This window comes from Balaenoptera borealis (assembly GCF_965194805.1).
Source record: "Balaenoptera borealis genome assembly, chromosome: 8".
Lineage (NCBI taxonomy): Eukaryota > Metazoa > Chordata > Mammalia > Artiodactyla > Balaenopteridae > Balaenoptera > Balaenoptera borealis.
In genome coordinates this window covers 102,980,297-103,006,712 of record NC_138865.1, presented here as the reverse complement: position 1 = coordinate 103,006,712, position 26,416 = coordinate 102,980,297, and the positions used below count along the sequence as shown (strand labels likewise).

The window sequence follows — 26,416 nt, the reverse complement described above, 5'->3', positions numbered from 1 at the left end:
GGGGGGGCGGGCAGGACAACTTCCAGCCTAGAGGACCCCAGAAAGCCCTTGTTCTTCCTAGCAGTGTGTCATTGTCCCCCTGAGTCTCAGCATCCTCATCTGCAAAATGGGTGAAATAATGACCCTGCCAGGGAGGATGAAGGTGGGGCGGTGAAGAGCCTAGGAGGCTGGCAGGTGGGGGGAGCTTGGGAGGGGGGCCTGGTGCTCATTCAGTGGCCTGTCCACACTGCTTCTGTTGGGAGAGCGGCTCTCGGCCACAGATGGGGACGCTGAGGTTCTTGGAGGGGAGGGGTCTCCCTCCCTGGCCCATCCTCTCCCTCCCTCGGGAAAGATCTCAGACTCTTCCCCTTTCAGCGTGAACTACACCCTGAGCCCTTGCGGGGAGGGGGAGGGTTGCCTAAAGCCTGGGCACTAATGGTGGAAGGACAGGCCTGTTTCCTGGCGAAGGCTGTTCTAATTCCAGGTTGCAGGAAATACAGGCCAAGGAATGCCCTCTTATAACACTCCCGATGCTGCCAGCAGGTAGGAGCTCCGATACTTACAGGGTATCCAGGGTCCCCTGGTTCCCCGCGGTCTCCTCGATCACCCACAGGGCCCTAAACGACAAGGACAACAATAAAAAATGGGCCACCGGGTGCAGGGGATGCCACACCTGGGCCTCCCAGGCCACAACCTCGTGAAGCTCGCAGAAGCCTCACCCCTGCTCAGTTTCCCCGCCCCCTCCCAGGTTGGGGTTCCACCCTGGCATTGGTCCACAGGATGGACAGCGGGGGTGGGGGTCTTACCCGATCTCCAGGTGGCCCGGGGTGCCCCTCGGCCTTGCCATCCTCACCCTCCTCCCCCTGTGGACACAAAACTAGCTTTAGGACAAACCTCCTGCTCCTGGTGAATCTGGGGAGTTCCAGACACTCTGCACGGAGGCCAAAAGGGCCTTCATCAGAGATGAAGTCCAGCCGACTTAGGGTTACAGACAGAAAGACTGAGGCCAGAGAGGGAAGGGGAAGATGTGGGGTCAAAGGCAGACCTGGGCATGGAACCAGGAATGTGGAACACAGAACAGCGCTCTTTACCCTCCCCGCTGGACACCGCCAGGCCGATGCCCTCAGGTTGTCAGACGGGGTAGCTGAGCAGAGACCTTGGTCACACCCAGCTTTGCAGGGGACCAGCTGGCCAGACCTTCAACAGGTCTCTTCCCATCTCAGAGCTTTTTCTCAGCTGCGGAATCGGAGTGAGGAGGGGTGAAGGGGACAATGGCGATACCCATGCGGAGTGGTGGGGAATTCCATGAAATGATGCAGAAGTCCCTGCATGGTGCTCAGCAGGCAGTGACAATAATTCCAACAGCTGGCAGGCATGGGCACTGCCACGGCCGCACACAGGCACTCACTGAATCCTCCCAACAACGCTACAAAGTAAGTGATATTATTCTCCCCATTTTACAGATGAGGACACTGAGGCACAAAGAGATGGTGTGAGCTGCTCAGTCATTCAGCCCCCAATGACAGAGTCCCTTTCTCTGACCCTTGCTGGGAGAAAGTGGGCTGAGAACCAGCTTCAGGACGAATGTCCAACCCTTGATGGGAGCCCCAGAGAAGGCCCTGGGCTGCCCCAGATGGCACTCAGCAGTCGGCTAACTTGCAGGTCTTGTTCATATGACAGCTTCCTATCTGCAAAACGGGATTGTCATGCCTCGTAGCACTGCTCCGAGGACCCAGTGAGCAAAGGCATGCTGCTGCACACAGAGTAGAGGCTCAGTAGAAATTGCTGTTGTTGATAATAATAACAGCAGGGAGGATGTGTGGCATGGAGGTGGTCAGAAAGACTGGGGGAGGAGCAGAGTTTAGAGCCGAGGTCCTTGGGCCATGGCAGTCCACGCCAGGCCCTGGGCTATCCACAGGACAGGTGGCTGGACGCCATGTGCCAGCTACAAGGAAGGTGTAAGCAGAACAGCAAGTGGCAGAACCTCAGGGCTCAGAATGTTCCAGCCCCAGACAATTAGTGTCATGTCCCATGGGGGTGCATTCTGGGCAGGGGGCTCAAGCCAGGGCACCTCCGAGCCCCCTCGCTGTTGGCAGGGATTGAAGGGGAGGCCTGAGAGGCAGGAGAGAGGGGAGCCGTCCCGGGGGCTGGAGCCTGTCCCAGGCCTGAATCAGTCCGTAGGGCTGGTGGCTGTACGCCTTGGCCCAGGGCCTCTGTGGCTCCTGTGGGCAGAGATCGAAGGCATGAGGGACTCGGCCCGAGGCCTAGAACCAGTCATACCCGGGAAGGGGGGATGGGTGGCCCAAGGAGTGGGGATTCCCTCTCCTCCCTGACCACTCTCTATGGCTCTTTGTCCCAGGGCTCCGTCCCACAGTGGAGGGAGATAGCTGGACTGGGGGGGTGTCAGGGAAGGGGGCAGTGTTTACCTAGTGTGTTCTATGTGCCAGGCGCTTCATGAAGTATGTTTCATACATGGTTTCATGAAATCCATATAGCACCTCTATGCTGCTGTGACCATTGGTCCCATTTTACAGATGGAGAAACTGAGGCCCAGGGAAGGAAGAGTCTTAGCCAAGGCCACACAAGACTCAAGGGGATGTCTAGGCCAAAAGCCAGCTCTACAGATCTCCCCCTCTCCCCCACATTGTGGCTGAAGTTTGGGGATGCATTTTTTAGCACCTGAAAGCTGGTGGGGTCCCCCCATTTCCCATCTTTCTCCTTGTTCTCAGAGTCTTATCCCATTTATCCAGTCCCTCTGGCCGCCACCTTTGTAGACAGACACGTGCCCCACAGGGAAATTCCAAGTTGAACAATATATTGGCTCATCTAAGTGTCTGTTTCTGGCTGGAAAAGCAAGGCCTGGCATCAGACAGAGTCTGAATCTGGTCCTGCAACACCTCCCACTGATCCTGAGCTAGTCCTGGAGCGTCATGGAGACTCAGTTTCCCCACCTGTCAAGTGGGACCCTTACACTTCTGTGCCAGGGTCATGGTGAGGATTATGGAGAAATCCTGGCTGGGGAGCTTTGCTTCGGGGGTGTCCCCCAGGAACCTGCTCTCTCCCCACCCCCCGCACCTGCCGCCAAGCTCCATCCAGCTGTGGTTGGTTGGCTATTCAGTCCTGTGAGTATTTTTATTTTTGAGCTCTATAGGGCATCATTCCACAGCCCCTAGCTCAGGGCCGAGAACATACTAAAGAAATCATTATAAATCCATAAATACCTGTTGGTTAGCAGATGAATGACTGAACTCATAATAATACCTGTAAGTCAGAAAGTGCATCTGGCTGACATATATGTGATGTCCTGCTTAGCCTCGTGTTCCCGAGGTACCCATCCACTTAATAGATGAGGCAATCAAGGCTCGGGGAACGCTGGGGCCCTGCCCAAGGCCCAGGCTCAGGGCAGATTTGGGGTTAGGGTCCAATTCTCAGCAGCCACAAGAACTGCTTCTGGGGGTGCAGATGACCCAGAGTGCAGGCACCCTCTTGCTTCAGGCTCTGTGTTAATCCCTCCTACACCAGCCCCGGCAGACTGTGAGGGCCGAGGAGGGACTCGGGGTTCTGAGTGACACTTTCTGCAGCTTCCTGTGGGATGTGTCAGAGCCTGTGGCCCACTCTGATTGCAGATCTGTTCTCCAAGTAGGAGGAAGGGGCCAGCTGGACAGGAAACCAGGCCAGGGTGATTCACCCAGCAGCGAGATGTAGTTAGTGGGGAGCTGACTCGGCAAAAGAAAGGAGGGTTGGTGAGCAGGGGGGCAAAGAGACAGCAGTGGGGCGCCTGCTAGGAGCCCGTTCCCGCTAAGCCATCAGGGGAAGGGAGAGGAAAGGAAGGAGGGACTCAGAGCCACTAACGTAGGAATCAGAGACTTGGGTCCTGGGCCACCTTGGTGCTGCCTTGCAATGTGACCCTCAAACCTCTGGGCCCCCGCATGCCCACCTGCATAGTGGGGCGGGGCACAGTGATCAGCAAGGTTCCTTCTACCAATTCTTGTCCTCTACCGAATCTGGAGCCAAGGCATGGGACCTGGACACGTCTTCCCTCTGCCTGGGCGGTTCCTGGCCTCGAAATGCAGGTGCTTCTCACTCTCCATCCTAAGCCTCCTCCTGGCTCTCGCTGGGTGATCTCATTCACAAGTGAGGCTTCAATGCCCACGTTCACACAGATGATGGAATGGCATTGTTACATGACTGATGTCCATTTCCCCTGGCTCAAACAGAAGCTCCAGGAAGGCAGGAACTGCGTCCATTTTTGTTCTGGTGCCAGGCACAGAGATGACACCCAATATACCTGTGCTGAATGTAGGTCTAATGGTTCCTGCCTGCCGGCCACAGCTGGGGTGACACTGGCCTCCTAGCTGGCCAAGGTGTGAGCAGGGATGAGCCTGGCGTGAACCCACGCTAGCCCAGCCGCAGTGGCCCGGGGGCTTGCTCCCGCCAGCCCCGGATATGAGAAAGCAGCTGCTGCCCAGGACCGGACACCCACCTTTTCGCCCTTTGGTCCAGGAGGTCCGAGGGGTCCCATGATGCCTTTGTGTCCCTGCAGGAAACAAGACGGCAGGAGGTGAGAGCATGGGGGAGGGAGGAGTCGGGAGGGACAGGTGACAAAGGGCAAGAACTCAAAGATGGAAACACTCTGGGCTGTGCGATCAGGTCCCGGCTCTGTCCCAACTCGCCGTGTGAATCTGAGCAGGCCCTGTGCCTCTCTGAGCCCTGGCCTCCCAGACATGCCATGTCGGTCCCAGACACACCTCTAAGGGGTGTCCGCTTGAGTGGCTGAAGGCTCTGCTCATGCCATCTTGGAGCAGACCTGGGACCAGGTCTCGGGAGGACCAGCTGTGTCTTCTGGGATGGGGCAGAGGCAGGGGGCAAAACGCTTGCCTCAGAGGGCTTCCCCAGGCCGGGCTGAGAACTGCACACGCAGACTCCTTCCTTGGGCTCCCGGCACCCACTCTCCAGTCTCCCTCTCCTTTGCCCTCTGCTTCTCCTCCCCTCCCTGCAGTATCTCTTTCAGACACTGGATCTCACCTTCAAACTTAAGCTGTCAGGCCTTGCACACACATTCTTTAGCCTCCCCGAGCCTCAGTTTCCTTTTCTGAGCAAGCCCCACGCCTCGCTGAGGCCTAGGCTCCCAGATGTGTACCATGGGTTTGGCTCAGCAGCCTCTAAGCGGGGTGGGGGAGTTGCCAACTTGGATGTGAGAATGGGCTAAGACCCATCCCTTGCACAGAGAGCAGCGGTGAAGCTCAGACACGAGGTGTGTGCACGGCACCCACCATGGGAAGGAAGGACCCAGCGAGGCCAGGGATTGGCGGGGGGGTCTTCCTCTGTCCACCCCACCCCTGCCTGGCCCACAGGTGGTTCTCGACCCCACCCCGGTCTGTGGGCCCAGGTGTTCCCTGGGGCGAAGGAGACCGTGAATCTGCCTGCAGTGGCCCGAGGGCCAGCCCTCAGCTAGGAGAGGTGGGCGCAGCAGCCGAGGTGGCCTGAGTCCAGGCCTGCAGGACAGAGTTCCGCAGAGGGGGAGGTGACATTTCCTTACATCGTAACCAGCCAGCCCCGGTTCTCCTTGGGCCCCCATCCGTCCTGGAGCACCCTGCGAGAGGAGAAGACCCACGTTGGTACAGATCGCCGCTCTCACGGCAGGAACGCGGGCACTCTCTCCCGCAGGCTCCAGTCCAGTTCAGCCCAGCAGCCTGGCACATCCACTCTGCCCAGAACCCAGGCCCGAGAGTCAGGCGGAGAGCAAGTGGCATCTGTCCCCTCCTCTCCGGAGCATTCCTCCTCCCGCCCAGCCCTTCCTTCTTCCAGCTCCAGTGGTTCATGAGAGCCAACGGCTAAATTTTCCCCAATTTTGTGAGCCAATTATGAAACAAAACCATGGTGAGAAATTAAATTCCATGAACTTACAGATAAATCAATTAATTATATTAAAAACAAAGATGACAAATATTCAAAACTCATCCCTTCCTAGTTATTTTACTATACTTTACTGTTATCTATGCTCATGAGGTTACTTCCATTTGTTGAATCTGTGTGGCGGAAACACAGACATCCCTGGGTATCCAGAATCTGCAGGGGATCAGTTCCAGGACCCTCTGCAGATGTGAACCCGCGGATTCGGGGGCCGACTATACCAGATCATGGGGCTCTCTTACCCATCCCCTCCCAAGTCTGCATTCAATAACATCGCGTTGGCAGCTTGAAATCAGTCACCGTAGGAGCATTTATACCACGGAATCTTACAAGCGCCACAAACCAGCACGGCTGTTAACTGGCACGCACTGGCAGCTCAGAGACACCGCATCACCCTTGCCTGCCCCCTCCCTCGCTTCCTCTTGGGGCCCTCCTCTCCCTGCAGCAGTAAAACCCCTCAGGGACTCTCCCTTCAGGGCAGGCCAGCAACAGGCTGGGCCACCCTCAGAGTCACCCAGGGATCTGCAGCAGCTTCACCGTGACCCTCATGAACCTCCTTCCAGTGGGAAAACGCCTTGTTCAATAAAAATACTCCCAAGGGTCTGGTCCCCTCTCTACACCCCAATAGCAGGACTTGATAATAGGGGGTTATAAAGGCCTTCAGAAGACCCACAGACCCCTTCAAATCGCCAGAAATACTGTGTTGTGTGTACTTTTCCAGGGAGAGGGGCTATAGCTTCTGTAGGTTCCCAAAGGGATCCATGATTCCAAAGAAGTGGCTGGGACAGTGGACACAGGCGTTTAGCTGAGAGCTGAGGCGGGCGATGCTCTCCTCTCTGCCCTTGGCCCCCTCTGCTCCATGCCTGACCCCTACCCCACCCACCCAGAGAGTTCTCACCGTTGGTCCCAGGCTGCCCCGGGACCCTTTAGGGCCTGGGGTGCCAGGGGGTCCGGGGTCTCCAGGGACGCCCATCTCACCCAGCTGTCCTTGGTAGCCCTTGGCACCCTGCAGTGGAGGAGAGACAGGCTGTCAGCAGGCCCCAGCAGAGGGGAGGGAAGGGCGGGGGCTGCAGGGCAGGGACATGGTGGATCCAAGCAGGAGGCGGGGGAATCCTACCTTGGCTCCCATGCGGCCCTTCTCGCCTTGCTTCCCTGGTTTTCCTTCAGGACCCTGAAAGGAAAAGGAGGGAAAGAGAGAGAAAGATGAGAAATGAGAGAATGCGGAGGCAGATCCACAGAGTATCGGAGTGCTAGCTCTGGAAGCAGACCGCCTGGGTTCAGATTGATTCTGCACTCAATACCCATGTGACCTTGAGCGTGACCGCACCTCCTGTGGTCTATGTCTTTGCAAAGTGGGGGCAGTGGTCGTATTTGCCTCACAGAACTGAGGATTCAACCTGGTGATACAGTATCATGCTTGCAAGGTGCCTGGTCCGTAATAAGTAAGTGCTCGATAAATCACTGTTGTCATGGTTACTGCTGGTGCCCAGGCTGTCCCCATGGGAGCAGCTCTCTGCACGGAGCCCTCTCCATGTGCCAGGCACTGTCCCACCCTCCTAGCCACCCTGAGCCTCAGGCCCGATTCAGAGCCCCTCCCGTAGATGGTGACAGCCTAGGTTCCTAAAGGTGAATTGACTTGCCCAGGGTCCTGCTGGTCCAAGGCAGAGCCCTGATTCAATTGCAGATCTGTCTGATTCTGTGTCCAGGGTGCCCACTGATGACAGGCAGGCAGGAGAGGTTTCCTAGGTCTGCCCTTATCTCTGAGATGTTGTGTGTCACTTCTGACAATCCCCGAGACCATGTCCCACTGACAGGGCCCCCTCCCTCAGGGGTTGAGGCTGGAGGGGTTCCTCAAAGTGGCTCTTTGTGACAGGAAGGTCAGCCACCCTTCCCTACTCTCCCACTGGGGCACCCAGGCCACTCCCGCTGAGAGGCCACTCTGCCCCCTCCCCCAAAGGCATCCCAAAGCGCTGCTCTCCCCTGCTCTGCCCCAGGGGGCCCAACTGTCTCCACAGTTGTCAGGGAAACTCAGTTCACTGGGGCTGAGTGAGTGTGAGTGTGCACGAGGGAGTACAAGACAGATGAGAGAGCAAGAGCGAGAGAAGAGAGTCCTAACCCCAGGCCCCACTGGGTTGGGATGTAGTGGGTAGCGCAGGCAGTGTTTCTGACCTGAAGGGACATCCAGACTGCCTTCAGAGGACAGTCCCCTCAGAGCCCAACCCCCAAAGGGAGCTGGGAAAAATATCTATGTTCTTGGTAAGCACTAAAGAGCTGGTTTGATTTAATCCCTTTGGCTGCATTAACAGAGGCACATGCTATAGGATGAGGGAGGTGATACTCTCACCTTGGAATAGGCATTGCACTCTAAGAGGAAGTACTGACTAATTGTGATGGAGGAGGGGTAGGAGGAACAGTGGCCTTGGAAGGACCAAGCACAGAGAGTCCTGCATCCTGGTGCTTGAGTCTTCACATGACCCTGGACAAGTCCCTCCCTTTCTCTGTGGCTCAGTTTCCCCACCTCTAATATGAAGGTCTTGAACTAGCCTTGCACTGTCCAATATGGTGTCCCCTAGCCACACATGGCTACTGGGCACTTGAAATGTGGCTATTGTGACTGAGGAACTGGATTTTTAATCAATTAAATTTTAATTAACTTTAAATTTTAAAACTGGTAATTCAATGATTGGAAAACTTCTAACATTTTTGGAACAACTTGGGATATGAATCTACATTTTCAATTGTATGTTTTATGAAATCTAAATACAGATCAAGTATTTCCAAGGAAAATTTAGCATCTGAATTGAGATGTGCTCTAAGTGTAAATTACACACTGGATTTCAAAGACTTACAAAAAAAAAAAGGATGCAAAATAGCTTATTAATGATTTTTTATATTGATTACATGTTGATATGTTAGTATTTTGGATAGATTGTGCTAAATATATCATTAAAATTAATTTTGCCTATTTCTTTTTACTTTTTAAAAATATAACTATTAGAAAATTTTAAATTACACACATTAACTCCTATTCTGTTTCTACCAGACAGCATTGGACTTGACAATCTCAAGGTCTTTTGCTCCTCCAGTCATTAAATACTAAATAATCATCATGGCCCCAACGATGGGCCAGACACTATGTCCGAACTCCGTTTCATATCTCATCCAATTCTGGCCACAGGGCTGGGAGGAAGGGATTATTTATCCCATGTTAGAGCTAAAGAAACAGGCTCAGGGGGATGAAGACCCTGTCAATGGGTCACCCAGCTAGGTAGAATGAAATGTGGATTCTTACTTTCTGGGACACCCCTTTTCCTAGGCTGGTCCTGTTTGGGCAGTTGTGAATCATGATTACAGGAGCTGGTGGCATTTACCAGCGGAATGAGGTGATTGCAATGGCTGATCCCTTGTCAGAAGGAGAAGCAAGTCAGTGACAAAGAATTCAGTACAGGGCCAGGGAGACAGACGTCTCCCCCAGGACCGGGCAGCCGGCTGGGCACTTGTCTGACAGCTCCTCTCCAGCTGAGAGTATCCCCGATTGTGAGGGAAACGCTGAGTAAGGGCTGGAGCACCCAGAGGGGTGAGGCTGTGCGGCCAGAATGAAGACCTTTGCTGGGCCCCCATCCATACAGATGTATTTCTGGAAAGGCTTTGATGGCTCATAAAATTCTATTTTTAAATCCTCCACTGTTTCCAGGCCACAGAATGGGAGATTCTTGTTCTGCAGCCCTGATGCCAAAGAGACTCAAATACGGGCCTCTCATCACCTCTGTCACCTGACACAAACTCGGTCTGGCCCCAGTGAACCTCTTTCCAGTTCCAGTGTATGAGGACTGACAGTGACAGCAAAATACAGACATAAACACTGTTACCACCACCGCCAACACCATCCCCATCACCATAGCCACTGTCACACCACTGCCACTGCCATCACCATCACCAACAATAATACCACCACCATCATCCATCACCACCGTCATCACTACTATCGCCACCATCACCATCACCGCCACCACCAGCTTCCAGTCACTTCCTCCTCCAAATTCATAAAGATCATTTTTTATATTTCTGGTGCATTTTATAAAGTGCTTTCCTATCCAAAGTTTCATCACCTCTTCAGATGAAAAAAACCAAGGCTCAGAGAGAGGCAGTGATGCGCTCAAAGTCATGCTGACAGTGGGTGCTCGAGCCAGAACTCAGCCTTTGGACTCTGGGTCAGGGCTATTTCTGCCACATGTTGCTGCCCATTCCATAGTCATGATGCTCAAAAGTTCACTGAGAAAGAGCCCCTGGAACACTGGTACTCAAAATGATCTCAGTGCACATTCTTCCAAATCCTTCATCATACGAAGGGTGCGACCCAGAGAGGGCAAGGGCAAGTGAAAGGTCACACAGCAAGTTGCTGATGGAGAATTGGGCCAGTGCCTCTCCTGCTAAATTCAGTGTGGCTGAATGTGGGGGGTGGGCAGGACGAGGTCAGCAGAGGCCAGGTCTGTGTAGGGCACGGCAACCAGGCTAAGGAGGCCGATGTTATTCCCGTGGGCACTCGGGAGGCGTGGGAAGGTTAGGCCGGGGAGGGGCACAGTCAGGTTGGTTCTCCGTGAAACTCTCACGTGAAGGAAGGATCACAGCACAAGACCCTCTGGCGGCAGCTGTCAAAAGACCTCCCACCCAACTGCCTGAACAGGCCCAAGTGTTATTCTCACCCAGGAGCCCCAAGTGCTGGCACACAGCTGTGCACACTCACCCGGACGCCAGTGATGCCAGGGGGGCCGGGTGGCCCGTCCTCACCCTTCAGTCCCTCCTGGCCCTTCTCGCCACGTTCACCGTCGGGCCCGGGGTCACCCCTGTCCCCCTGGGTTGGAAAGGCATGAGGAGGGGAGAGAGAGAAAGAGAGAATAAATGTCACCAAGTCCATCAGAGGCGCCAGACCTCAGAGCTCCATTTGGATGTCCACAGCAGACCTGCCCCTGGATTCCCCTGATGGTTCTGCCAAAAGGGTCAGCCTGGTAGAGACAGCACGCAGCACGTGACAGTTTCTAGTGTCCATGCCTGGGCCATGGAGGGAGCTGCTCAGAGAGAAGAGAGGACCCTGACCACGCCCACCCCGTGGAGTTTACAGCAAAGAAACAGGTTGGGAGAGTAGGACGATTTCTCCCCGACACTGTAGACACATTGGGAGGACAAGAGTCTTAAGAAGCCGAAGGAAATTTAAAAAAAATTTTTTTTCTTTTCTTTTTTCTTTTTTGGCCACGCTGCGCAGCATGCGGGATCTTAGTTCCCCGACCAGGGATCAAACCCGCGTCCCCTGCGGTGGGAGCGTGGAGTCCTAACCACTGGACCGCCAGCGATGTCCCAAGAAGCTGAAGGAAATTTTTATAAAGGAAAAAATTCACCCGATTCTACCTCTTGGAACAAACTCTTTCCACGTTTCTGAGTTGCATTTTCAACCCTCACTTACACAAAACAGTTTACAATAATAAGTAAAAGGTAATCGTTTCGATTGCTACATACCAGGCTCAGAGCAGTGGAACAACTGTTCCGCAGCAGCGAAGTCAGTTAGTAAATTTAGCTTTAAAGGCATAATCCAACCGCACTGCATGTTTCCATCTATTTTTTTTTTTAATGTCTTACTCTATTTACTGTGAGTACGCGCTCCCTTTCCCGTCTGCTCTGCATGGGTCACATTCTCGCTGGCTGCGGTACATTCCCCCTGTTGAGTGGGTGGCAGCGAACGCTTACATAGCACTTGCCACTCCAGGCCGTGCTCTGGCAGGCTAGGCTGTGCCAGGATGGGGCATGGGCATGGGCTCGGCCCCACAAGCAGAGCAGGGGGTGCAGCAGGGGCAGTGGGTGGGGGAGGAGCGGGGCGGCGCACATCACAAGGCCACCTCCCCTGGGGCTTGTGGCCAGTCTGCAGGTGGCTGAGCTGTGACGGTACAGAGAGGTCCCCAGGGAAGGGTACGAAGCCACGGGTAGGAGGAAGGGGTGGGCATGGGAGCAGGTTCGGAGAGGCAGAGAGAGTCTTTGCCATCTTTGTTTTCCGGTGCCACACTTTATGAGGGACACTGATAAACTGGTGTGCGTCCAGGAGAAAGAGCAGGGTGCACAGGGCAAGCAGTTGGAGCCTGGGAACCGGACCGCGGAGAGCACAGCCCGCAGGCTGGTCCCGCTGCGGCCCCAGGTTCTGGGCGTGAGCAGCTGGGGCGCAGGATTGCGGGGGTAGCTTCTAGCTCCGGTCCAGGAGGACGTCCCAATGAGAGGTGTCCAGAGATGACACAGATGAGGGAGGGAAGCTCCAAGCTGAGGCGTGGGCCAGTGCAGAGCAGATCTGGGCACCAGGAAAGGGTCGGACAGGTTGGTGTCTGAGGTCCCTTCGCATGGAGATTCTCAGATTCCAAACTCAGCCTGGCAGGGAGACGGGGCTGGCCCTGATGCCCCACTTGCAGACTCTCTTGGCTCCAGGATTCCCCTTCTGGCCTGTCAACCTGGCCACCTGCTCTCCTAGCTCTGAGGCAGGCAGCCTGTTCCAGGTGGCTGGGCTGGATTTCTGTGAGGGGCCCTAGCCTGGGCCCTGCAGGGGCACTGGCTCCAGGAACTACCCAGATCCCCAGAGCCTGGGCTCCCACACAGCTGGGGTGGGCGACCCTGTGGATCCCATGCAGAATGGGGTCTGGGGGTGGAGGGCTAGGGAATCCCAGAATCCAGGACATCTGTCAGTGCTCAGAGGAGCCTTACAAGTTGCCTAGCTCAACCCTCCTACTTACAGATGGGGAAACTGAGGCCCAGAGAGAGGTATAGACTTCCCAGTACCACATGTGAGTCCATGGCAGAGCATGGGTGAGACCTTGGGTTCTGGTTCCTTCTAATTCCAAGGTTCTCTGCTCAGGGGACAATACCTCCCTCACCCCTGGATTCAAATCTTGCTGCCACCTCTCAATAGCTGTGTGACTTGGGCAAGTTTCCTCATTTGCAAAATAAGCACCAAAGGGTTACTGTGGGGAGTGAAAGAGATAATCCACGTAAATGATAGCTTAGCATAGCATCTAGTGCACGAGCACTGGATAAACATTACCTGTTACTAGGAATCACCACCACCGTTGCCACCATCAGCTGGTTATCTCAAAAGAGATAATCAGCATAAACTATAAAGTGCTGTGCATGTCCAAGAGGTTGTTTTCACCATGAAGGTGATGCTTGGACAAACACCATAAAGGAAACAGACTCTCTCCTGGATTCACACGAGGACCCGGGAAGATGCCGTACTTCTGCCGGACTACTCCTGCCCAAGGTCTAGGGTAGCACTGGCTTTGGAGGGAGAGGAAGCAGCCAGGGCCGAGGAGCCATGACAAGTGAGCAGGAAAGACTGTGTGAGACACCCAAGTCTGGAAGACCCCCCCCTTCCATCCCACCTCAGCAAAGATTCCAAGGAGAAGAAAGGTGGTTGCCCAGAAGTGAAGGAGGTCCCCGCACTGTGCCTCAGTTTCCTCATCTGTCAAGTGGGGATGGTAATGAATCCAGCTCAGAGGATTACTGGGAGGATTAAATGGGTTAATTCATGTAAAGCTCTTAAGGCAGGTGATGCAAGTATGGTGAGTACACAAAGCATTTTAGCCAGAATGTTCGTCAGCGTCATCACGATTCATGCAGACATCTGGCAAAGGGTGTGGAGAAGCCATCAAGTGCTCTGGGTCTCCGGAGCCAGACCCAGTTATACCCTGGGATACAGCAGGGCTGGAGGTGAGAGAAGGTAGACAGATGGCAGACAGGGGGCGCTCTCGACCTTGCAAGCAAAACACAGGCTGATGGGAAGCCAGCCAGGGGCTTGTCACAGAGGCATCCTGGGAGGTGGGGAAGCCCCGGACCCAGGGCAATCATGCGGGTGGAGGTCTGGGGATGGGGCAATAGAGGCTCAGATAAGAGGGGTGCTTATCTGAGGTCACATGGAGAGTCAATGGGTGACAAAGGGAATGCTGTGATGTGGCACTTGGGATCCTGAGCTGGGCAGCTGACAGGTCAGCCTTGGGGAAAACCCACCTAATGGTCTAGGACTAGGCCAGGGCTGGAGGCAGGGCTGGTAAGTCAGAGAGTGAACTTGCCCTGGGGTTCAGGGGAGCCCTGGCGCCTCCTTAAGGCCCAGCATCTGTGGCTGACAGATGAGTCTAAGGAATGTAGCAGGGCTGAGTCAGGCCCACATGCTTTGGTGTCAGTGAGCCCTGGGTTTGAATTTTGGATTTTCCACTCATAGCCCTAGACTGTAGATGAATACACCTCGGCCTGAGCCTCAGTTTCTTCACCTTTAGAATGGGCGTATGGTGCAGAGAGGTAGCCGAGGCTTGGGTCTTGCCTGCGCCAATTACTAGCAGTGTGTCCTTGGACAAGCGGCTTAACCTCTCTGAGTCTCCATTTCCTCATCCAAAGACAGATTTTACCCCATAGCACTAATTGAGATGATACATACATAGGGCTTAGCACAGTCCCTGATACCTATGTGACTTCTTCTCTGTAAATAGTGGCTATGGGTCATGGGTGGTGATTATTGTTCTCCTGATCTTTTAGGATGTTTGGAAGATAACAGATATCAAAGCTGCTGGCTCTGGGCCTGGCACAGAGCAGGGCTTCAGGTACCACTCTGAGCCAAGAGAAGCTGCAGTTTCAAGGAGAAGGGTGGCAGTGAGGAGTGGAAGGTGGGGCTGGTCCCTGGTCCTGCCCGAGCAGGGTAGAGGGCGGGTGCTGTATAGGGCTCACCCCCACCCATCCTGCTCTCCCTGGGAGCAGGAGGGCTGACCTCAGAGCTTATGGGAACACAGTGCTTCTGGGGGAAAACTTAGGTCTTGGATGGGAGGACAGTGGGGGCAGAGGGAGAAGGCAGTTCCAGAACATTCTCTCCCCCCAGACTCTGCACCAGAAGGACGCTTACCTTCAGCCCGTCGGGCCCTGCAGGGCCACTGTCACCCTCGAGGCCTGGCTCTCCCTGGAAAGGGTAGTGGGGAAAGATGAGGAGACATTACTGGGGAGGGGGTCCCAGTGTGTTTTACTTCCTCTTTCTCCCTGGGACTAGACCCCAACCCCTGATCTCCAGGTAGTAGGGGCCTGCAATGACTGGCACAGCCAGTAAACAGTGGAGCTGACCCACAAGCCACAGCCTGTTCTGTGTGCAGGGTGGGGTGAGGTAGGGGCTGCACGAGTTAGAAGGTGCTGGTCCTGTGTCTAGGTGGGCTGGTTGGAATGGGGAGGTAGAGCAGCCTACTGGCTGAAAAGGCTTTGACGCCAGACAGATCTCGATGCCTCCACCGGGCTTCCCATTCACTGGTAGTCTGGCCACAAGCAAACTCCTTAGCCCCCATGGGTGTCTGTTTTCTCATCTGAAAATGGGGCTGATACACTTCCTTTAAGGGTTTCTATGAGACACAGTATAAGCATCCCACAAATAGTAGCCATTAGATATATTCTTCCTGGAATTTGGAGTGAGCCCTCATGGAGTGCTTTGGTGGAATCTCATTTCTCAGATGAGGAAAGTGAGGCCATCCCTCACACTTTCTTGCCAGCAAGTTTGGGAATGATACCAAGACCCTGAATCCCATCTGACCTTCAGCCAGGTTCCCTGCTTGCCTTTCTAGCTCCAAAGATGCCCCTGGATGCCTCAGTTATCTAAATGGCTGTCAAGTTAAGTTTGTGTCTCTCTCTGCTTTTTCATAGCTGTTCAGCATCTGAGCTGGAAGGGGCCTCAGAAGTCATCGGATGCAGGAATGGCAAAGATGGGAGGACAGGTGTGTAGATTCCACCCCTCTTGTGCCCATGGCAGACATCACTAATCTATCTACTAGAATGTGACTCCATGAGGACAGGGCCTTCTGTTACTCACTGCTGTGAAGTGCCTGGCACACAGTGGGCATCAAGTGAGTGCACGTCATTCTCTTTCCTAGTGAGCCCAGAAGGAGCCTCAGGATCCTTCTTAACATGGCACTCCAAGAAACTATACTGCTCAATCTTCACTGACAGACAAGATTGCCATCTGAAGACTTCAAGCACCATGCTCATCCTCTCTTGCCCTGTGGCCCTCTCCTCTCATTCTATGTCTTAACTCAATTTGAGGAGCCTCTGTTAACTTTGGGCAGGGAGTAACATGAGGCATTGGAAGAAGGGAAAAATGAGAAGTCGGATTGGGGGCCTGGTGTCTCCATGAGCCAAGCCCCCCACACTAACTCCCCCTCACTCCTGGGCCGCACCTTCCCCATCCGAAAGATGCCAGAGGATGCCTGCTCTGTATCTCTCACAGCACCCTGGGGTCTCCATTCAGACAGGGATCTTATAAATCAGGCACAGAGCATAGACAGGTGGACACAGAGGCATCCCAAACCTTCTCAGAGGAAGCCAAACTCTGTGGGTTTCTTTTGGTAAAGGGGAAGATAACCTTTCAGATAACCTTCCATGGAACAGTTTTAGGGATGGTAACAGGTGTTTTTCAATAAAAGCACCTGGAGGTCAAATAAGTTTGGAGACTCTGGATTAACCCTCCCCAAGCCCCAATTTCTTGGTTGCAGGCCTTCTCAGAGCCTTGAAAATGCTACTGCTAATGTGTAAGGGGGAACACCGAGCACGCAGAATCTCAAGCATTTTGACCACAGAATGCTTTTCTCTGAGGAGCGCCTCTGCACTGTGGAAATGCCGGCCCGCCAAGGGAGACTGGATGAGGCTGCAGAGACTCACAGTCTGTTTCTGCAGCTGAGGAAACTGAGGCTCAGGGAAGCTGAGTAAAACCCTTCCCCGCTCCAGACAGCCAGGGAGGGGTGGGGCTTTCCAGGGAGAATGAATTTGCTTTGACTTACCCGCTGCCCAATGAGGCCCGGCTCCCCAGGGGTGCCCAGAGGCCCAAGGTCACCCTAGGAGAAGCCAAACACAAGTCCATGGGTGGGGGGGTAGGACCAGCCCCAGCCCTCACCTTCTTGTTCTCACCGGTTCTGACGTGGGAGGAGGGGGGTGGGTGGAGCCGAGGAAGCTCTTTCTCCCCAGAACCAGAGAGAAATTGTAAAATGCCAACCAGAGCCCCTGTTCCCAATAAGCCCTGGACAGGTCAGAATCACGATCACCGGCATCACCACCACCACCGGCTCAGCTCACACTTACATAGTGCTGTTCTAAGTGCCTTTTCATGTTACACATTTAACTGTCACAACAACCCTGCCAGGAGAGATATCTTCTTTTACGAAGGAAGAGACTGAGGGACCGCAGGTTAAGTAACCAGCCCAAGCTCATGAGGCTAGTAAGTGACAGATTCAGGATCCAAACCTGGGTAGTTTGGCTCCAGGGAATATCGGATGCAGAGATGGCAACTCTGAGGCTGACCACCTTCTTTTCTCTCCCTCCCTGAGAACCTTGCAGAGAAACCCAAAGAAGGAAGAGGCCCTAAATGAACCAGAATAAATGTCACCCGGCTCCTCCAAAAGACCCCAGAAGGGTCTTTCTCATGTGGGGATTTCCAAGCTACACTCTCTCCCTGCTGGCGTCTGAGGGCACAACGAGGAGGCGGAGCTCCGAGCCCCCAGCCCTGCCACAGCCAGAACCATCCCCATTACTACCTGTTTTATATATGGGCTGGTTTCCTGCATTATTCAAGCAAAGGATTCTGGAACTAAGTCAAGACTGACAGTCCCAGGCCTCCGGGGCCTGCATAGGGAGCAGGTCCTCTTCCAACAGCAGCGCGGGGAGGGGGCTCTCCCCAGAGCCCAGGGATCAATGGGCTCCTGTTTCCCTGCAGGTAATGAGGGGCACCAGTGCTGAAATGCAGATGGTATCGCAGGAGGCCAGGAGGTATGGCCGTCCCAGCGTGGGGCAGGTGCCAGAGAAAACACTGCCAGACAGGGGGCAGGGATGGGGGCTCCGGGCTGGCTGGGCCATCCGCTGTGGCCATGGCCAGGCCCTGCTCCCCAGCCGGGAGCACAGAGAACCCATTATCCCGGGCACAAGAAAGGCCTGTTTCTCTTCCATGGAGACGATGGGGCCGCCAGCTGGGAGTTGGTTTCAACAAGCCATTTTTCTCTTCTTTCATCCCACCTTACCTTCATTCCAGCTTCCCCAGGAAGGCCTGGTTCTCCCACTGCACCTGGTGGCCCCTGCAAGAAAATGCCATTGGTCCTTCCTAGAGCAAGGGCTGGCCCCTGGTTGAAAGGGAGGAGATAACTGAGGCAGGCTCAGAGACGGCAAGGGACGTGTGCGAGGTCACTCAGCATGAGAGACACAGAGCTGGGAGGCTGCAGCCTTCTGGGAGCTTAGAGTTGGGACCAGGCAGATGGGGGTGATTGGGCTCGGGCTGCTGAGCGCCGGGGCTGGCCAGAGACTGCTGGAGCCCCTCCCTCCCCACGAGTGTGGTTTACTCAGTAGGAGCCCATTGGCAAGCATGGGGAGGAAAATTTCATGATTCACATAACAACAGAGGAGGAAGCCAACGGATGCTGCATTCAGGGCCGAGGGATTCCAGCCCTTCTCTCTGCAGCTGGGCCAGGATGACAAGGGCGGGAGGGATCCTCAGTTATCACCACGGGCATGGCTGCAGCCCCCGCATAAACCCTGGGGCTCAGTTTTCTCCTCTGGGTAAGGCACGGGCATCTGAGGCCCCTTCCAAGCTCCTTGCTGCATGACCTTAAGAGGACTAGTTCTGCAGTCAAACCTCTGTGTCGGGGTGAAGTCTCAGCAGGGTCAGGGCAGGGGGCATTGCTGCTCTCCATGGTGCCGAAAAAGAGGCACTGCCAACCCCCGTGACAGTCCTGGCACAGCTGCATCCCACCCGCTGCCCCTGGGATTGGGAGCCCAGCCCCTCACCCTATGGCACCATGGTGGATCTACCCTCTCTGCCAGGGCCTCTCCCCATCAGTCTCTGCAGTACACAGGACAGGGACCCCGGAGGAGGAGGGCCGGGAGGGGCTGATACCTCCCCAGCAGCACCATGGGACGAACAAGGGTCCTCCGCACTCACCTTGGGTCCCATCTCTCCCGGAGGGCCAATTGGCCCCTGGGGTCCCTGAGGGCCCTGGAAGATAGACAGACACACAGACAGTTGGGAGAAGCCAGCCTGGGCCCTCTTTGGGGTCTAAGGCTCAATAATGCAGTCTGGAGGGGCAGGTGAGGGAGAGAACCCGTAGAATCCGGGACTCCGCAGCCCATGCCCTCACCCACCCCTCGCTGAGGGTCCTGGTGCCTGTAGCTCTCCCCGCACCCCATGTCCGGTGCACTCCCGCCCATCCATCTGCCTCTTCTCCCAGCATCTACCTAAGACCCGGGGCGGCCTCCCCTGCTCAGAAGCCTTCTGGCTCCCAAGCCTTGCTCACTCTGTTCCCTCTGCCTGGAATGACCTTTCACCCACCCTTGGTCAGTCCATTGTTCAAAAGGGCGTCTAGCTGAGCTTGCAGATGTGGGGCTACAGCGCGGCCTCCAGTCCTCCCCCTGCCCCACCCAGATTCCTCCCGCTGGGCCCCGAGACTGTGCTCTCCTCTCCATCACTAGCAGCACCCTCCACAGCCTCCGCACGGGGCTCCGCAACACACGGGATGTCCGCCCAAACCCACCCTTCCCGGGAGATCTTCCGCAGGGCCCCTCTGTTTCAAACCTCTCAGCAGCTCACTATTGCCTTTGGGACAAACAGCAAACTCCGTCCGCAGCTTTGGGTGACCGGCCCCCGCGACCTCTTCCTGCCTTCCCTGAGGTCCAGCTCTCTCCACTCCGGGCACGCTGGACTCCGTAGTGCCCAGTCAGCGTGTTACTTTATTCTCATGTTGCCCTCCCTCCTTCGGAGACCTGAAGGACTCCGTTCCCTCCACTTTTCACTGTGCTAAGCACTCTATACACATTTTCTTATTTCATCCTCACAACAGGGTGTAAAGGTAGGAACAATTATTCCCATCTTACTGGCATGAAAACTGAGGCTGGAAGGCAAGGGAGCTTAGACTCAACCCAGAGCTCCTGACCTCCCCGGCCAGTGCTCTCTCCCTGACCCGAGGCCTGGTCCCCTCGAGGCGGTAGAGCCCCGGCACTGTCCCTCTCCAACCCCTCTCCTTGTCTGACTGCAGGACCCACACTCCCGGATGGCTGACCCAGCTGAGACCAGCCTGCCAGGGGCAAAGATGCAAAGAGAGAGGGAAAGGACACTTACCGGTTCTCCTGGGAGGCCCTTGGTACCTGGGGGGCCGGAGGGACCCGGGATGCCCTGCAGGGACAAACAAAGGTGACCTTAGTCCCTCCATGGCCTTCTCTACCCTGCCTGTCCCCTGGGTCTCAGTCAAGCTGTCGTAGCAAATGAGGGTCCGACCCCACCCTCTGCCATGTGACAGATGGGAGACTGAGTTCCAGAGGGGAAGAGACATACTGGAGAGTCTTCAGGGCAGGAGTGGGCAACTAGAACCTTCGGGATTTCCACAGCAGGATGGGAACTTGGCTAAAGTGGCTATTTTCTCCCCGCGAAGTCCCACGGAGAGAATTTCACGAACCGGTGCTACTTACAGGAAAGCCTCGTGTGCCCAGGTGCCCTCGCTCGCCAGCCACGCCCTGGAAGCACATTTGGGGTTTGTTAGAAGCATGTATGACAAAGCAGGGAGTGGGGAGAGGGGGCCTGACATACCTGCTGCCCAGGCTGGCCTGGTCTGCCCCGTAGTCCTGGAGGACCCTGCAGGAAGCAAAGCATGAGGATGGGAGAGGGTGCTGGGAGGGCCCTGCACGGAGAAGGGACACCCGCTCCCACGGGAGATGTAAGGAACCCGTGGGGTCATGGCATCCACCCCCTCCCCAGCGTGCAGACGGGAAAACTCAGGGGAGCGGCTCGCCACAGTCACCCGGTGCTCTGGGTCGAGAACCAAGAACACCCGGGTCCTGAAGGGGTCAGAAGCAGTCTCGGCTCTCAGGGGCCCGGGAGGGGCTTGGGGGTCAGAGGCCATGCGTGATTCCTCCTCACTGTCTCTCATTCTCGCGTCCTCTCTCTCATTCACGTGCTTTCTCTCTCTCTCAGTCTGGCCGCTCATTCTCCCTTCCCTGCCCCCATGCTGGGGGCTTGCCAGCATCAGGAAGAGTGGCCGGATGAGCTCTCAGGAACATGCCCTGCAGCCTCTCTGGGATGCCCTGCTGTCCCAAAGGGGTCTGTTACTGAGGAGGCTGTGAGCCTGGGCTCCTGGATTCCTGACCCAGCGTGGGAGGTGAGAGGAAGGGTAGGCCACGGGGGTCGGTACCTTCAGACCCCTGGACCCCTGCTCCCCAGCTGGTCCATCTGGTCCTCGGGGTCCCTGGAATAGGAAAAAGGGACTAGCACATTGGACAGTAGGGGTCTCCCTCGGGCTGGGAACCAGGAGGGCGGGACCGCCCAGAGCCCTGCACAAGCGGGGGCTCCCTCCACCTCGCACTTCCTGTGCACTCCCACCCCCAGGTGGGTCACCCAGGGCAGTGTGCCTGCTGAGATGGCTCTGCGCAGGGCGTAGCATGGGTGGACTTGGCTAGGGGCCCTACCATCCTGGAGTGGGGCTGGTGGTGCATTTAAACCCTGTTTAAAGAAACCTTGGGGCTCAGCCAGCCAACCCATTCCACGGACGCAGAAACTGAGGGCAGAGCCAAGAGACACGTGGCCAAGTCCCCACAGCCAGGTCTTCAGACTGCTGTCACCTGCTCTTCCCAGAGCACATATGGGGCAGAAGCAGTGTGTGGACCACAGCCCTCAGGGGAAACTGGCAGAGGACGGACGAGCTGGGGAGGGTCTACACGTGGCCAGATGTGTGGAACAGCCCCCTCTCCAGCCAGATGTGCAGCTAGTCTGGCCCAGCTCACATGAGGAGGGGGCAAGGACAGGGCAGCTCTTCCCTGGAGTTCTGGGTTCAGGTCTGACCTCTGAGACAGGAGTCTTGGTCTTTTGAGAACTCAGAGGCCCCTGGGGCAGGCAGAATCCCCTCTTCCCTGCACTGCACAGATGGGAACACTGAGGCACTGCAAGGGAAGTGATTTGTCCAAGGTCCCTTAGCACATTAGCAGCTGGTATTCCCTCCAGGGTTCCACCCACTGCCCCCTGTGTCCCCTCCATGGGCCTCCCACAGAGACACAGATGGGATGGGGTCCCCTGGGGTCCACCATGGAGAACAGTGTGGTGTTTGTTCTGCAGGGGGCCAGAGAGGCCACGTTGGGGAGACAAAGAGGATCCTGTGAAGGAGGCTGACCCGCCCCAGCCTGGGAGCGAGGGGACCAGGCACACAAGGGGGCCAGGGAAGCGTCTGGGCATAGGGGATATGAGGGATGAGAAAAAGGAACATGGAGAAATCATTTAAATATTGAACAAGGAAATTTTCAATTAATAGTTGAACCAGAAAAAGTGACAATTCTTCTCATCAGATGCTTCAACTCGACGCTGCAGCCTTAAATAGCACCACACTGATGAAATCACCCTGGGCCAGGAGACCACGGGCTGGGAGTCTTTGTGCCCAGTGTCTCAGGCCCTGGCCCAGAATCTATCAGGGGTCCAGCACTAGGCACAGTGCTGCTCAGGAAATTCTGTGTCTCAGGGACAAGTGGCTGCTCCTTGCTGAGCCTCAGTTATCCCATCTCTGAAATGGGGACGAGAAATCTCCCCTTCAAGGCAGGAGGAGATAACTCACATGGGCAGCTCAGCACGTGGCATGTAGTAAGTGCTCAGAATACCTGGTTCCTCCAGAGGGGGCTGCAGGCTCCCCAGGGGCAGGGGCGCAGAGCAACGGCCTGGCAAACCTGGATTCAGTCCCTTCCTCAGAATAGGCAGCTTATATGAGGCTCAGAATTTTCACGGGTTCAAGATGAGGTTTGATTAGAAGGTGTGGCTGCAAGTCCTGGTTTTGCTACTGACTTGCTGTGTGACCCCAGGAAAGCCCCTTCCTCTCTCTGGGCCTCAGTCTCAGACGGACACTGTCAGACCACGTGTTAGACTTACCGCCCCTGACTCACGGACAGGGGCCTGCTGGAGACGGACACAGGTTAGGATGTAGGGCATCCCGGGTCACGGGAGGCGGGACAGAAGCTGAGCTGACGGTGGGCGTCCGGGCCCTCCTGAGAGATGGCTTCTGGCCCCTGACCTCTGTCTCTACCTGAGGCATTAACCTTCCTGGAAGGGGACAGCTCTGGGAGTGGAGTGGAGGCCCAGCGGTGTCAAGGGCTTGGCCTGAATCACACGGCACCCTGTTTCTCCTGGGAATCAAAGCCTCGCTGGGAGAAAGGTTATGAGATCTATAATAATAGTAATAACATCAACAACAGCAGCAGCAGCAGTAATAGTGAAAGCTCTTTTCTAATTTAACAAATAAGGAAATAGTACCTGTGGTTGCCCTGCTAGTATGTGGAGAAGCCAGAATTTGAATGCAAGTCAGCCAGAGGCCCATTTTTTTTCCACCACTACCTGTCACTATTTATCAGTGTGGGAGTGAGCTCCCTGTCACGGGGGGTATGCAGGTCAGGGCCGGGACACGGTGTTAGAGGAGACAATATCTAAAATCCCTCTTACCTGGGAGACTCTGCTATTCCCCCGGAGCACCAGAGAGCTCAGGTAGAAGCTGGGGCTGGCTGGGGGGAAACAGGATTAACCTTTCCTCCCTGGAAGGAGGAGGAGGCAAAGGGACCCCAGCCACTCTCCTTCCCCAGCTCTGCTGTGCAGGGAGAGGCACGAGGGCAGTGCACAGCCTAATCCTTGCTCTGGGCCACTCTGCAGCTCGTCCTCTGTCCTGTGGGTGCCTCAGTCCTGCCCCCTCCTTCCCCAAATGAACACGGGCCAGCCCACCCTGCTGGAGGCAGGTCTGGGTTTCTGTCAGAGCCACAGATCTGTTCTCTTGTAGCCACTCCCCAGGAAGATGTTTGCAGTTACAGTCGGGGCTGCCTCCCAGCCAGGTTGGGCGTCTGGCTTGGCTGGGAGGAGCCCCAGGGGACAGTAAATCTGGCCAATCGCAGCTCTTGTGAAAAAGGGATGGAAAGGGAGTGAACGTGTGCCCAGCACTTGCTACACACCGCTGCCCTTCCAGGTGCTTACCACTCGAGGTGCTGGCAAAGGGATTCTATCCCCACAGCCATCCAAAGAGGTCGGTTCTGTTGCTGACCCATCTTATAGAGGAAAAACTGGGGCCTCAGAGAGGGCAAATCAACTGCCCGAGGTCAGGGAGGAGGAGCTGGGATTCGAGGCCAGGTCTGCTGAGCTCTTAAGTCCCACTCACAGGAGCAGAGTTCAGTGTCAGGCACTTGGATCACAGAATCCTCACGACTCCCTCAAAGTGGGTTTTGGAGGGAGATAGCGGAGTCTCCCGGGTAAGAGGACTTTTAGACATTGTCTTCTCCAACACCCTGCCCCGGGCTCTAATCTGCACACCCCCTGTGACGGGGAGCTCACTCCCACACTGATAAACAATGACAGGTAGTGGTGGAAAAAACTGGGCATTCGGCTGACTTGGGTTCAAAGTCTGGTTCCTTCCAACTTGCTCCTAATGTCATCCACCAAGCCTTACAGAGGTTAAGAAAGAGGTTAAGAGGTCCCAGAGCTGGTAACTGGGAAGGCTGAGACTTGCTCCTATGCCTGTGTGACCCCATAGCCCCCGCTCTTTGTGGCCCATGGACCCAGACCCTGGTCAACAGCTCTACCAAGAGCTGAGGGTCTGGGGCCCCATCCTGGCCCTGGCCTTGACCCCTTAGTGCTCATTCTTCCCAGGGCAGGGGGCTGAGGAGAGTGGGCTGGGCAGCAGGGCCCATCCTGCACATGGGCAGAAAAGCAGGCAGGGCCTTGCAGACCTCCAAGCTCATTTCCCACAGCACACTTGGGGAAACTGAGGCTTGGAGAGCAACAAGGCCTTGCTATGGTCCCAGGGCAAGCCAGGAGCTGCACAGGGGGCCTGCCCAGAATTGAGGTCTTTCACAGGCTCAGCGGGTGCCTCTCTAGTCCCCCCCCACCCTGCCCCGCTCAGTGACCCCATCCGTGAAGTGGCCAAAGGCGGCCTGTCAGGCAGGGGACCCAGGGGGTGGGTCCCACAGGTTTTGCATTCCTGCCAAATGCAGCAGGGGGCGGGGCTCATGTTCCTGAAGCTCCCCTTCCAGCCCCGGAGACTTTGATGTGGTTGGGAGCCTGGGTTTCCTCAAGCAGGAGATACGTTCTTCAAGCCACCACTGGGAAGGGTGGTCCAACGGTTGTGAGGAGCTCAGTGAGTTGACGGAGGCCTGAGCCTCTGCATTTGGCAGGCTGTGCGGGGCAGGGCCTGGGCCAGCACAGCTCCCCCTCCAGCCAACCTGGCTTCCCGGGCAGGAGGGAATGTGCAGAGGGTCAGGGTGGAACCAGGCTGCCAAAGGGCCTCGGCTACTCGCAGAGACCAGGACATGGCACTGGGAGGGGTCCTGCCAGGCCAGAGGAATGCCTCTAAAGCTCGCCTCTCCCAGGCAGACTGCTCAGACCACCTTGTTCAGGGGAAATTTTTAAACTACTTGAAATTCAGCCAAGAAGAGAATAATCATCTCAGATCCCCTGGTATGAGTTTGAATACCAGGCCTGGGCTGCCTGGTCCACTGTGCCATCTTGTTTCCTTTTCACAAGGCTGCCTGGCCTGGCATCTGGACACCCACTGGGGGCAGGAAACCACTCCATCAGCCCTCCCCGCCTTCAGTATGTGAAAGAGTCAGATTCCCTGGGTTCAAATCCCAGTTCTGCCACTTTTTAGCTGTGCAACCTGAGGCAGGTGACTTAACCTCTCTGCGCCTTAGTTTCCTTGTCTGTAAGATGGGAATTAAGAATAGCACCTACATTATAGGGTAGTGCTGAAGAGTAGCTGAGTCAATGTACGTGATAGTGCCTGGCACAGAGTAAGTACTAGTGATTACCTCTAGCTACCGTGCTCAGGGCCAGCCCTGCATAAAAGCCTCTGCGGCTCCCCACTACCCTTGGAACATAGCCCATAGGCTTAGCTGTGGCGTTTGAGGCCCTGCTAGCTCTTGGCCTTATCCCTCTCTCCTGCCCCTCTGTGGAACCAGTGGGGAACCCCTAAACATGCTGCTCCTTCTCACCTTAGGGCTCTCCCTCTGCCTGGAACCTGGCATCAGCTCAAGCATCACCCTCTCCTTGAAGCCTTCCCTGGTACCCTGGTCAGGTGAGGTGCCTCCTCCAGGCTCCCAAGCTGCCTGTGTTTCCACCATCGACGTCCTAATGACCCTGTACTGCCTGTTTAACCTACTTGATTGGGCCATGAAGCCAGGCAAGGGTCCTGCCTGTCCTGTTCTCGTGGTATCTACAGAGCCTCCAACAGTGGCTGGCCCATAGCAGGTGCTAAATAAATTGTAGGTGAATGAATGCATGAGCAAACACATGAATGGTCAAAGCATCGGCACCACAGCGCCCCTCTGTTCCTGCTGGATGGCAAAGCGTGGTGCTCAGAAATGGGCTGGGAAAGATGGGTGGGGGTCCCACACGGACAGTCAGGCCTGGGAGGAGCCTGGTGCTGTGAAAGTCACAGATCTCAGGGCTGGGCGGAGGGCAAGGACCAAGAGGGGTCTCTCCAGCAGGTGGCCCCGC

The 26,416-nt window shown here is 55.8% G+C and overlaps 1 protein-coding gene across 11 annotated transcripts in view; it reads right to left on the bottom strand.

Annotated features, from left to right (window-relative positions):
• Window positions 1–26,416, bottom strand: part of COL27A1 (collagen type XXVII alpha 1 chain) — a 186,264-nt gene that overhangs the window by 22,875 nt on the left and 136,973 nt on the right. For all 11 annotated transcript variants that reach the window (XR_014247868.1, XR_014247869.1, XM_082403739.1 and 8 more), the window contains 15 exons: window positions 21,102–21,155; window positions 20,501–20,545; window positions 20,383–20,427; window positions 20,036–20,089; window positions 18,863–18,916; window positions 17,949–18,002; window positions 16,719–16,772; window positions 14,810–14,863; window positions 10,637–10,744; window positions 7,010–7,063; window positions 6,791–6,898; window positions 5,519–5,572; window positions 4,463–4,516; window positions 786–842; window positions 543–596 (listed from right to left, as the gene is read on the bottom strand). Coding sequence is in view for 9 of the 11 variants with exons in the window: in XM_082403739.1 (XP_082259865.1) it covers window positions 543–596; window positions 786–842; window positions 4,463–4,516; window positions 5,519–5,572; window positions 6,791–6,898; window positions 7,010–7,063; window positions 10,637–10,744; window positions 14,810–14,863; window positions 16,719–16,772; window positions 17,949–18,002; window positions 18,863–18,916; window positions 20,036–20,089; window positions 20,383–20,427; window positions 20,501–20,545; window positions 21,102–21,155 (903 nt within the window). In the remaining 2 variants the exon portion in view is untranslated. The remainder of the gene's footprint in view (window positions 1–542; window positions 597–785; window positions 843–4,462; window positions 4,517–5,518; window positions 5,573–6,790; window positions 6,899–7,009; window positions 7,064–10,636; window positions 10,745–14,809; window positions 14,864–16,718; window positions 16,773–17,948; window positions 18,003–18,862; window positions 18,917–20,035; window positions 20,090–20,382; window positions 20,428–20,500; window positions 20,546–21,101; window positions 21,156–26,416) is intronic.